This window comes from Leucoraja erinacea, chromosome 19, assembly GCF_028641065.1.
Source record: "Leucoraja erinacea ecotype New England chromosome 19, Leri_hhj_1, whole genome shotgun sequence".
NCBI lineage: Eukaryota > Metazoa > Chordata > Chondrichthyes > Rajiformes > Rajidae > Leucoraja > Leucoraja erinaceus.
In genome coordinates, this window is record NC_073395.1 from 35,598,826 (window position 1) to 35,612,568 (window position 13,743).

General features: G+C 40.7%; 1 protein-coding gene across 2 annotated transcripts in view; it reads right to left on the reverse strand.

The window, feature by feature from the left end:
• cped1 (cadherin-like and PC-esterase domain containing 1) overlaps window positions 1-13,743 on the reverse strand; it is a 231,306-nt gene that overhangs the window by 42,618 nt on the left and 174,945 nt on the right. For both annotated transcript variants that reach the window (XM_055650835.1, XM_055650836.1), the window contains exons 16-18: window positions 3,987-4,104; window positions 2,324-2,460; window positions 374-594 (exon numbers count right to left, since the gene is read on the reverse strand). In XM_055650835.1, coding sequence (XP_055506810.1) covers window positions 374-594; window positions 2,324-2,460; window positions 3,987-4,104 — 476 coding nt within the window. The remainder of the gene's footprint in view (window positions 1-373; window positions 595-2,323; window positions 2,461-3,986; window positions 4,105-13,743) is intronic.

Consider the following 13,743-nt stretch of genomic DNA (forward strand, 5'->3'; position numbering starts at 1 on the left):
TGCACCCGTCTCCTCCAATGGAATTGAAGCCGTTGCCAAATGTAAGTTTCCAGCACTCCCCTGCCTCCCTCAATTGCACCTCCCCTGCCTGCTGCAGCAGTGAAAAGTTCAGTGTTCCTGTCTTGCAACTTTGTTTCGAAGTGTGTTGGAAGCTGATAGGAAGGAGCAGCCGTCAACGAATCAAAAGGCAGGAAGGGATCCGTAATGCAGGCGGACGGACGGCGGATGGATTTGAGTTTTATATATTAATAGATAGATTGCAAAATGCAAGGGCATTGGACCGTTCCCACAAAGTTATGCCCAAACAAAGAGTCAGTGGATTACAAATAAGATTTGCAAATTGATTGATTTTTGATTTTCAAAAATATCGTACCTTTGTATGAGTTGCTCCAAAGCCTTTTCAAATGTTGGTCTTTGATCTAAGCTCAGCCAGAACTGAGGATAGTAGACATAACTAGTGAATGTTTTTCCTCCATTTAAATTGTAACAGAATTTACTGTCATGCGCTTTGTCCCAGTCCTGCAGAGTTTCATTCACTTCTTCCATTAGGTAGTACATCATTCCCCTATTAGTTGAATCTCCAATAAAAAGAACCTTGTGGATGAAAATGAAAAATCCATCAGATATTATATTGAAAATATATTGAAAATATCACGATTGAAAATAAAATCTTCCCTGAAAGCAGCAATCTGATTTACTCAGTTATCTTTAAGCATAAAATAAAGATGTAGGCACCGAGACTTCATGTAAACACACAAACATACATATAAGCCTTAACTCAAACATTTTAATTTTAAGTAATCCTAATTATATTTAGTTTAGTTTAGTTTAGTTAGGGTGCCGCGTCTTACATTTTAAGCGAATAAAATAATGTCTTGATCAAATGAAGTTGATATAGTCAAACCAAACTCATTCAAAATGTTGTTGGTTTATTTCTCTTTTGATATGAGCATGAGTTTTCAGTTAAACCTCAGGGTAACATTACACTATGTGATCAAAGACATTTTAGTTTTCAACTCTCCTTTCCCGATGAAGAAGCCACTCTCCATCCAGCACTACAACTTTCACCAACCACTGAGCAGTGTCTTTATACCAACAGGTACATTATTAGGTTATTGAATTATGTGTACAAATGTGTGGTATAAATTTCCATTAAATTTTAATTTATTATGCACGGCAATCATTTAGACTCTGTTGTTTGATTATTCTTGCAGTGTAATGATTATATAAATGCTCTACCACATACAGAGAGCAGCGCTGAACTACTATCTACCTCTTTGGTGACCCTTCATCGAACCTTGCTGGCTTTACCTTGCATTTAACCATATTCCCTTATCATGCATGTGTCTATACACTGCAAATGGCTTGATTGCAATCATGTATAGTCTTCAACTGACTGGACAGCGCGCAACAGAAGTTTTTCTGTAGTATAATATGGATAAATGTGAGGTTATCCACTTTGGCGGCAAAAAACAAGGGGGCAGATTATTATCTCAATGGGGTTAGGTTAAATAAGGGGGAGGTGCAGCGAGACCTGGGTGTCCTTGTACACCAGTCACTGAAAGTTGGCGTGCAGGTACAGCAGGCAGTGAAGAAAGTTAATGGAATGTTGGCCTCCTAACAAGAGGATTTCAGTATCAGGTTACAGTAAAGAGGTTCTTCTGCAGTTGTATAGGGCTCTGGTAAGACCACATCTGGAGTATTGTGTACAGTTTTGGTCTCCTAATTTGAGGAAGGAAATCCTTGTGATTGAGGCAGCGCAGCGTAGGTTCACGAGATTGATCCCTGGGATGGCGGGACTGTCGTATGAGGAAAAATTGCAGACTCGGCTTGCATTCACTGGAGTTTAGAAGGATGAGGGCGCTCTTATAGAAACATAGAAAAATTACAAAAGGACTGGACAAGCTAGATGCAGGAAAAATGTTCCCAATGTTGGGCGAGTCCAGAACCAGGGGCCACAGTCTTAGAATGAAGGGGAGGCCATTTAAAACTGTGGTGAGAAAAAACTTTTTCACCCAGAGGGTTGTGAATTTGTGGAATTCCCTACCACAGAGGGCAGTGGAGGCCAAATCACTGGATGGATTTAAGAGAGAGTTTGATAGAGCTCTAGGGGCTAGTGGAATCAATGGATATGGGGAGAAGGCAGGCACGGGTTATTGATTGGGGACGACCAGCAATGATCACAATGAATGGCGGTGCTGGCTCGAAGGGCTGAATAGCCTCCTCCTGCACCTATTTTCTATGTTTCTAATGGACCTCAGTACACGTGACAATAAACTAAAACTGACTTGCTGCAATTAAAGTCATATGGAACAACCTTTACCTTTCTTCCACGCAGACACTGTTGAAGTTGTATTTTAGTTGGTGAGAGGTGATGGCAGTTGTCTGGGTGCCACTTTGCCTTCTGCCAGTCACAGGTCTGGTTGTCTGAGCAGCTCAGACAAGGAACAAGCCATTGCCCTGAAACAGTAACACAAAGGGATTTGTCAATAAGATTGTTTTCAAGCAGAGCTTATTCATAAATAACTTCTTTGACAATGCTCAGTTTGTGTTCCATCAGTGCTCCTCATCTGCAGACCTCTTTAAAGTTGTGGTCCAAGACTACATCGAGTCAAACACTAGATGTGAGATGCAAATTACATTTCTAAATATCGAGGCAGACCAGGCTGAGCACATCACTAAGGAGCCTGAGTAAAATGGAAGCTAGTGGGCATCAGTGGGAAAACTCTCCAGTAGATGAATGGAAATCAAACACACATTAAGATGGTGGAGGCTACAGAGAGATATACAAATGCAGGCTATCGCTGGAGTTGTTTCTCAGGACAACTATCTTCACCTATTTTCTCCATCGCTTCATCAATGATGAAGCAACAAGTGCTCCTTTACATGGTGTGCAGGAAGACACTGTAGCTGCTGGTTTAAACAGGATAAACCCAAAAAGCTGGAGTATCTCAGTGGGCCAGGCAGCATCTCTGGAGAAAAGGAATAGGTGACGTTTTTTCATTCATTTCAAGGTTTCATTCATTTGTTCTACAGTATATCTCTCCATATCACCATCTACATCTCTCGTTTCCCTTTCCCCTGACTCTCAGTGAAGAAGGGTCCCGACCCGAAATGTCACCTATTCCTTTTCTCCAGAGATGTCGTCCGACCCGTTGAGCTAATCTAACTTTTTGTGTCCGTTGCAATAGTTCTTAACAAAAATCAATGAAAATGTGGCCATCTTCAGATCTTGCCACTCTGAATATTTTCTGTTGCTCGATTTAGCCTTAAATATTTCAACTAGTCAAATGAATTTCTGCAGTAAACATGTTAGTGAAATTTCCAGACATACATCTCAGGGGCAGCACAATGGCAGCTGATAGAGCACAACACGGAGAACCTGGTTCAATCCCGACCTCGGCTGCTGTCTGTGTGGAATTTGCATGTTCTCCCTGTGACCATGTGGGTGTCCTCCAGGTGCTCTGATTTCCTCCCATTCTGCAAAGACATGCGGGTTTGTAGGTTAATTGGCCTATGTACATTGCCCCTAGTGTGTAGGGAGTGGATGAGAAAGTGGGATCGATCTAGTGAGAATGGATGATCAATGGTCGACGTGGATTTGATGGGCTGAAGGGCCTGTTTCCCTACTGTATCTCTAAACTAAACAAAAATACATTTTCCTCCACAGTGAGTATGTAAGTTTCAAATATAAGTTGTATGCAAACAATTTAAATCCACTAGTTACTCTTGTCAAAGTTTGATTTCATCCTATACACGTTTCAACTGGAGTCTACTAATATCTTCCATGCTCCTCTTACAGGATATGAAGACAGAAAATGCTGTCAGCTTATTTATGTATGATATACAGTACATAGTCTTGCACAGAAGAAAAGGTGGTGCTTAGGGCATTGTTTTAATGATATATCGCCAGGGATTTTATCTGCGCATGACGGGATTCCTGCTGTCTACAATTTTAATGAAAACCATCTTGTGATGATACCTACCTTTGGCATCGCCTGTTTTACAGGTTTGAATCTGCCTCTGAGCAACTGGTGAGAGGTAGCCATTGGACACTGGCTGCAGGCCGCAAGGCTTGTCATGTTGGATTATCAACCCACAGTCCTGCGTGGAAATAAAGAACAGGGTGAATGACATTTTTTAGTTTGCATTATTTTAAAAAAATTCACCAGCCTTGCAGATGGAACAGTAGTGAGGAACTCAAGCAAGTTACTGCCACAGATCATCCGCATCTCATGGTTTCATGCATTCCATCTGTGCATTGAATCTCTGGATGGAAAGTTTTACAAGCATTTTGTGACATCCCAGAAATAGCAAGGTTGAAACAGCAGATTATTTATCTGTGCACCCCACTTCATGATAAAAACCTAAATGGATTTATTTGCTAATTACTCCCACTCCCCTTACACCAAAGGAAATAATTCCATGCTTTCATTCCGTTCATTAATTGAAGTCGCTTTTTGAGCTATGCATTCAATAGTGTATTAGTTGTGTTTTGAGTTATACATTTAAGATCTTGATCTAGAATAGGATGACAAGATCTGTTTGAGTAACTTTACAAACTAAATTTAAATAACATAATTTGATAATATCAAATAGTTTGCAGTGTTATGGGAGAATTCACCCAGAGAGTTGTGAATTTGTGGAATGCCCCTGTCCCACTTAGGAAACCTGAACGGAAACCTCTGGAGACCTTGCGCCTCACCCAAGGTTTCCGTGAGGTTCCCGGCGGTTTCCGGAGGTTCCGGTCACTCTCCCTAATGGTGGAAAGTGGTTTCCGTGTAGTCGAGGCTTCTTCTATGTTCCTGCGATTATTAAAAAAAAAAAAAAAAACAGGCCTCGACTAAAAATCGGTTGCCGTTTGGTCGAAGCCAGTGGAGTGGGGTCGCTATTTACTTACAGGCAGTCAAAGGCAATCTCCTTCACTGACCGGCCATTTTGATTGGCTCATTGGAGTTTTCAGCAAAGATCCTGTCAGATCTTTGGTTTTCAGGACCTAGAAGATCCGCCAGAAGGTAAAATGCCCGCTAACTTTATTAAACTTCTTAAAACTGTCTCCACTCCTTCTCTCCCCTTCTCCCCCCTTCTCTCCCTTTCTCTCCCTCTTCTCTCTCTCCCCTTCTCTTCCCCTTCTCTGTCCTTCTCTCCCCTTCTTTCCCCTTCTCTCCCTCCCTCCCGCGCTCTCTAAAGGACTTACCGTGCTCTGTGGCAGCCGTTTACCTCCCTCTTCATCGGGCAGGCAGCGCTCCTCCGCTGTCCCTGGCCCCCACCTTCGCAATGTGTTTGTGTGTGTGTGCGGTCGGTAGCAAAGATCCTGTAGGATCTTTGATCAGTAGATGCAGCTCACGCTTCGGTCGAGGCTTTCCAGGCAAGTGACCAAAACCTCTGGTGACTCATGGAGAGTGACCGGAACCTCCGGGAACCTCACGGAAACCTTGGGTGGAGCGCAAGGTCTCCAGAGGTTTCCGTTCAGGTTTCCTAAGTGGGACAGGGGCAGAATTCTCTGTCTCAGATTCACTGGATGCATTCAAAAGAGAGTTAGAGAGCTCCTAGAGCTAGCGGAATCAAGAGATATGGGGAGAAGGCAGGAACGGGGTACTGATTGTGGATGATCAGCCATGATCACATTGAATGGCAGTGCTGGCTCGAAGTGCAGAATGCCCTACTTCTGCACCTATTTTCTATGTATTTTTGTAAATTATGGTAGGGGATTAAATTGGACATTTATACAAAGAGCTAAGAATTCCTTGATGAGGAGAAATCCTCATTGGTAATCTAAAAATGAATGCATTTTATTTACTAGGTCAATTTATTCAACCAGCAATAGGCCACCAAAAACATCACACTGTTACATGGAATTACACAACTGAACACGACACACAACATATGCATTGCCATAGCATTCTTGCACAGATAAATCTCTGACGAAGCCATATGGTGTTATGGGCAGTATTGGAGGCAAAGATAGTGGTGAAAAAAGGTAATCAGATAGGGAGAAAGGCATGGTCAAATATGTTTTAAAGAGGCTTTTGAAGATAGCATTGGAGATGAAAAAACAAAGGTGCTGATGCTGTGTAAGTGTAATGGCTGAATAACTACATATTGTGGAATTAGTGTCTTCAATTCATTATTGTTCTGCATTTTGGAAATGGATAGAGGACTTGAGAAAATCACTGACTGATTTTTCATCTCAACCCCATCTAAATTCCTTTGGTAATATCTTCAGGATAAATGCAGAATGACAATTGATTGGGTATCTTCCAAGCTCAGTTTAATTCTACATTAGTAGGACAAAGACAACAGGTGCAAATTATGCGGTAATGCAGATCTTAACATTTTAGTGACCCTACTGAGAAGCTATTGGTGAACATGGGGCCTAAGGTGATGATATGGTATTTTGCAAGGAAACAATTAATAGAGACTGGAAAACAGACTTGTTAGCAAGGAGAAGTGTTGGGATATGTTTGGGAAAGGTAAACTAAGCAATGTACTCCATTTTTCAATGCATTCATTTCTTGGGAATGTGGTAATCTTCACCATAGCTATACATTGCACTATATATAGATTTATTGCACTGCCCCTATAAGCCTCAAGAGAAAGTTGTGGTGAGCTACAGTACATTCTTAAACCACTGCTGAGAGAGGAGTTCCAAAACATGAATCCTATGATGATGAAGGAAATGGAGTACACCTCAAAAATCTTGAGATGGCTTGCATTGATAGAGTTGGAGCATGGTCACATGGAGGGGGATGTTGATCAAAGTGAAAAGGGATGGTGAGTGGAGCTGACGTGCAGGTCCATCGGCCCTCATGACTGTGCAAATCATCTTACCATTTCTCCACCTGCTGAAAGTGGAGATTCTAGTCGCCGGGGAAAAGAGGCTGCTCAATGCTGGAACAGAAGGTACACCTTAAAGGAGAAGGGGAAAGGTGAGTTGATCCCGATAGAAGGATCGAAGGAATGGGGGAGACATCACAACTTGTTCATGAGAATGCAGGCATTTAGTAAGAGAAAACATAGAGGGCGTGGTCAATGATTTGTTGAGTAGGTTGTAGTGACAGTCAAGTACAGCACTGTAAAACAAAACTCAAAGATCAGGTCAGCCACCATGTGAAAGATCAAGATATTTTAATATTTCAGGAGGGCCTATGCTGTTTTAATTTTTTTTTCTATATTAACTATCTATGTTGATAGGACGAACATTGCAAGGAAAAACATATGAAACTTGGAAAACTAAAGCAAACACAAGCAGACAAATGAGATGTGGTCAAGTATACTCTGACGAGAATAATAAATTATTGAAGTATGTTTTTCATGATGAAATGAGACATTGAGCTAACTGATCCACACCAGCGTTTTTTCTCTGTACACGCTAAAATACTGATGACTCATCCCTCCTCTCTTAAAAATTTAATGCAGGTTAAGTGGCAAAATAAATGGATTTCTTGCTTTTGATCTAAACAGGATGTTTGCCAGCATCAATATGGATAGATTTTTAAAAAAAACTTTTGACTACTCTAGATCAGAATATGATGTGGCACTTGTGGCTGGATAGATTTCAGAAGCAGTTTGTGTTTGGCACAAGGCCTCTTCTGTTTAACGATATGTAGATAGGTCAAACAAGGTGAATCTTACTGTGAATCAATTGTGTCAGATTGAAGTTTGCATTTAGAGCCAAGAGGACTGGGCGGACTGCAGTTATTTGGAGGAATTACTCAAACTAACATGGACATCAGAAAGTTCCTACCTTCCAGCTTAACAATTTACACAGAGCTTCACGGGACAGTATGGAATTTCTGAACATTCTGTGACTGCTGTCAACAAAGTGCAACAAGATAACTTAACAGGGATTTGCTTGTTCATACTTGTGCACTGCCTGGTAGACGTGTCAAACACAAAATCACCTCATTAAATGTAAGAAGGTTCAAGAAATTTAAAAAAAGACAATCACATTTTTATTGGAAAGACATGGCAATAATTTTAATTGATCTTGCCAAAGGAAACCACATTTTTGATTTTACATTTGGAAAATTTCTACTTTAATTGATTTTCAAAATGTAGATGGTTCCGACTATTCTCTTTTCACAGAAAATTAAAAAAATTAAAAATTCACAAATGTGATTGTAAAGTCCTATTTTTTTTTACTCACTTGTTTGACCCAACTGAATACTACAATATATTACGATTATAAAAACTTTAAAAGTAATTCTAGTCTTCTTGATTTAATACTGTTTGCCCAGCATGATCATCTCTTTTGATCAATGAGGCTGCTAATACACACTGTCAAAAGTAAAAGAGAAACAGTTATTGCCAGAGGTCAGGATATGCACATTAGCTATCCTTCCAAGACTTACATTATGGGTTTTGTTAACAGCTTGTGGATTTATCATGTCATCAAGAGGTACTGAAGAGCCATGACATCCCTGTTGCCTTGTACACAGATGAAACAAATCACCAACTTTGGTATGTTTACAAACTATCACTCATACTAAAGATGAGAAAGAAGCAAGCAAGTCATTGAGACCATTTTCATTTTTACAGTGACTATTTCTGTTAGGTTATGCATTTGAAGTCAGGTAAAAATAGACTGCTAGCAACTGAGATGGGAGCAAAGGGCTGTACCAATGAAAATTTCTGTAGAATAAATATTTAAATGTAGATAAATGGTGTTGGATTTGTTAAATTATTTGATCATGGTTAATTATGTATTCAGTTTTTGACTGATATTCCTTTGCATATTAAAACACATCAGAACAGGTTTTCATAAACAAACATTCATCATAACTTTATGTGGCAGGTACAAAAGCTGAAACACTAATCCAAACATTGTAGTTTCAAGTACCACTGTGATGTCACTAAATCAGCTTTAAAATGATACCATATGATACCAAGTTCTACAAAATGGCATAGTAAACCCCCTTTTCACGGGGCGACTTGACGCAAGAGGTAACCAGAGTTTAACATCGTAAGAACCTCGTGCGGTAACAGTACGGCATTCGTGGACCACGGCAGGTAATCGTGTAACTTGGGTACTCGGGAGAAAATTCAAACATGTTTGAATTTGTCCAAGAGTGACTTGTACACTTGTGGTTGAGCATTGCAACATTTTATGAACGTAGTGGCCAGTGCGATATCCGTAGTAACTCTTGCGGTCACCGTGGGAACTCCTGCGAACGGTGAACCCGGAAGTTGGATAGAGTGAATCCAGCCAGTTTGCTATTTACATACAAATCTAGTAAAACTAGCTAACAAGCATTTCATTAATGTCAGTGTGTCTCTTTTTGTCTGAAAGCAGTTTCTAACTGGAGGAACTCCGCGGGCCAGGCAGCATCTACGGAGGGAAATTGACAGGCGAGCCTTTCCTCAGGCTGCCTTATCTCTCTACCACCCCAACTCCCACCCACACACACAAATGCTGGAGAAACTCAGCGGGTGCAGCAGCATCTATGGAACGAAGGAAATAGGCAACGTTTCGGCCCGAAAAGTTGCTTATTTCTTGTGTATGTGTCGGAAGAAACAGCAGATGCCGGTTTAAAGAGAATGAGTTCGACGGCAGGCAGCATCTTTGGGGAGAAGGAATGGGTGACATTTCGGGTCGAGACCCTTCTGGTATGCTGCTTGTCCCGCTGAGCTACATGTTGTGTCTATCTTCGTTTTAATCCAGCATCTGCAGTTCCTTCCTGGCCGAACCCGATTAAAAGATGAGAGGCTGGGCGATAGAAATCATTAATTGAATTAAATAACTAGATACCCGTCTAATCGTATATACGGGATTGAACAGGCTAGATGGAGGAAGAATGTTCCCGATGTTGGGGGAGTCCAGAACCAGGGTCCCAGTTTTACAGTCTACCGTGGGAACTCTTTAATTACAGCGGGAAACCTTCAGTTTCCCAGGGGGTCGGGACGGGACTGGAGTTGGGAGGGAAAGGTGGGGGAGTCGAGGGAGAGGAGGGGGAGACAGATGGGGGTGTCTTCATTTAGTGGCGGTGGGTGTCTGTCACTGAAACAGGCAGGTGAGATTTCGCATCCACCTTGTGTGTGCCTCTCTCTCTCTCTCTCTCTCCCTCCCTCCCTCTCACACAGGCATGAATGGAGGAACTCCGCGGGCCAGGCAGCATTTACGGAGGGAAATGGACAGGCGACCCATTCTTCAGGCTGCCTTATGTCTCTCTCCCCCCCCAACTCCCACCCACACATGCGAATGCTGGAGAAACTCCACGGGTGCAGCAGGGCCGAAACGTTGTCTATTTCCTTCGTTCCATAGATGCTGCCCCTTTGGCCCACAACACCCATATTAGCACTCCAAAAAGCCCCTCCCACTAGCCACCAACATTGGAATTGGTGGAGAGGTGAAATATTGAGTTGGGGGACCATCCCTCCCATGTGAACATGGGACCCAACGGGTCCCACTTAGTCTAATATATATTTCAAAATCTCTGGCAACTTACTACTTGAAGGAGTGAGACCTTGCACATACTTTCTAGGTTGGAGACATTGATGATGGCCATAACCAAATATGACATTGTTAAAGGATACTTATATTATTAATTGCCGGGCGCAATTTTTGTGCCAATTTTAATGGGAAACTAATGAGCAAAAGCAATAATTTTATGAAACTTGCAGGGAGGTAACAAACAAGGTACTGCTTGCATACAGAACACAAGTCCAGTTTGCAGGATATTTCTTCCTTGACAGGGGTTGTTTGGTAATTCAAACATTATTTGAGCACAAATTCCACACATTTGGTTTGCAAATTCTCATCCATGATAAAAGAAAATACCAGGCTACAGAGAGTGGAAAGGTCTACACCTCTTTGGTAGCTATACCAAACACCAGGCATGGCTTTGATGGGTCAAATGGCCTCATGTGCTATTCTATGATTCGATCATCCATATTTAGTGAGTAGATATTTAGGAAAAGCACTCTCTGCCTAATTTTCCAATTCTTCCTCTGTTGCTTCATCCAAATAGAACCAACAATGTAGATTTAAAAACATATCCTAAAGTGAACTGAGGACATCTCTTGGAGGAGTTGGATCTTTTCCTGCTCAATAAGTTAAACATAATTGCACAAACAAAAAAAAGGATTGTTTGAACAAATGCAAATACTAGCTAGCCGAACTGTGATTAGTTTTAGCGTAACCGATATAGGGTCACATTCAGTTTTTAATGTACGTTTGGCAAAATATATCCATTTGAATTATTTCAAGTCATGCATTTTTTGCAAAATATATCTATTTGGATCATTTCAAGTGGATTGAAATCCAAATATTTAATAAATCTTTAATAAATGTCATTTTTTAATAAATGTTATGTCTACTTGACCAAGTTGAACTACTAATGTTCACTGGACTAAAAGTCCAGAGTTGAAGGTTCTGGGGTACAGGCAACAAATTGGAGTTGAGGCTGAGATCAGAGCAGCCATGATTCTATTGAATGGTGGTGCCGGCTAGAGGGACGCTCTTGCTCCTATTTCGTACATTCATGATTTTTCTTAAATCATTAGATGCCGGGTAATAACTGTGAAGCCCTTCCTTGACCCATCACAAAGATTTGAAGGAAGTAAACCACCGCTTTACCCCCTCAGCAGTTCCACGCAGCAAAGTATTTGTAAGCCACATTTTTTCCCACAGTTTGTAATTACCATGCTTAGGTTAATGAGCCAGACCTTATGTTACCCTAGCTAAAGGATTAAGCTATTCTTTAGACAAATGCATTTTTGCTTTGATCTAAAACCCAAATTGAACTTTCAAAAAGTAGCAAAAGAAGAAAAAGATGAATAATTACTGTATCTGTGATGGAATAGACAATCAATGTAATAATTCAAACATTAATTTAATTATCTTATCAAAATCTTGTCAAGAGTATCGAAGAAATGTTAGCCTGCCCGTTGTGCTGTAGCTGTGAAACATATCCACAGAGCTTCAAAAAATACAGTTAATGATTATTTTCATCAGCAAGGTTTCTTATTGAACATCTGTTTGTACTTTGCAAAATTATGTACAAGATAGTGTTTCAGTCGCTCATTGCTCACCACAATGACCAAACCATCTCATATTTTAAAGCAAACAATGGTAGCCTGCTCAGTTAGCAATAAAACATAAAACCACTGGGAAGGAGGGCATAATAACTGTTTATGGTTATTACTCAGCTGAAACAGTTTTTCAAAAGTCACAAATGTTTACCAGGTTCTCAATCTGCAAAAGGTGAAAAGAAATGCAATACTTTTTTTAAACAAGAGTTCTCACCATCTCACTGTTAGAAAAAAACTCACAAATCCTTAAACGCTTGTGTTAAATGGCAATTGTTGAATTCTTAAGACAGAAACATTCTTACAAAATCTTTTCTATTGTGGAAATAGAAACTATGTTTTTTATTTACATGATTAGAAAATGAACACCATACTTACTTCAAAAGTGGTTTGCTTCTCTTGAGATCAAATGGAATTCAGTTCCCTTTTAATATTCAAAAGATTACACACTGCATTTAAAGAAAGTCCACAAGAGATACATGGACTGCCTTTTAAAATGTTGTTCTACACCAGGCTTGAGAGAAATGGCAATTGGATGAAGCCCCACATGATGCCAGATTACTTATCAGACGTTTATATCACTCTTCTTGGCTCAGGACCACTTGGTACAGGACCAGACTGCCAAGTTACATGGCACCCGTCAGTTAATATAAAAAATATAATAAAAGCTCACTGCATGTTACAGAAAATCTAGGAAAGCCAGCAAAAGGACATGATTAATGGGAATTCAAAAAAAAAAAATCTGCATTTGATACCTTTATTCATCATTGAACAAAGACAAATCATGTTATCTCTAAACCAAGCTAGAGAGCAGGTCTCTTTTGCCCCGTCCAATTCTCAGCTCCAGATACAGGGTTCAGGTTGACCATGAATCTCTTCCTCTGTACTCCAGAAATGTTAAACTCAATCATGTTAAACTCAATCATAACTCTGCTGCCTATCCCTGAAACCATTACATCCCATTCACTAAATACTCACATGTTTGCAAACCGATACCTAGCTTTCATCATAAAATATCCTCTGTAATCACCAGTCTCCAAGACATATACAATCTGAAGAAGGATCTCGGCTCGACACCTATTCCTTCCCTCCATAAATGCTGCCTCACCTGCTGAGTTTCTCCAGCATTTTTTGTCTACCTTCGATTGTTCCAGCATCTGCAGTTCTTTCTTGAACAATCCCTCACATTACATTCAGTCTTCATCATCCCGAAATGTAATCTCTCCTCAGCTGGCAGATGTAAAGGTCCAATGCTCTACAATTCCCTCTCTGAACATCTTTCTCGGTGCCTAAACATCTCTATCTCTGTGCTTCTCTTCCTCCATTTACGACGCTTCTTGAAACTTGTCTCTTTAACCGAGTTCTTGGTTATCTGCTGTAATACCTCTTTTAGTGGTGTGACGTTAGTTAAAATCCTGTCAGGAACCTTGAGACATTTTGTTATGTCAAAGGGGCTACAAATACAAATTGGTGGCTGTTTCAATGGAAGATGATGAGAAGATGATGGCTAAGTCATTGGGTATTTTTAAGGCGGAGATTGACAGATTCTTGATAAGTAAGGGGTCTAGAGTTATGGGGGAAAGGCAGGAGAATGGGGTTGCGAATGAAAGATAGATCAGCCATGTTTGAATGGCAGAGTAGACTCAATGGGCCGAATGGCCTACTTCTGCACCTATGACATGGATTTATGAAGTAGGGGATGATGCGGAAAGC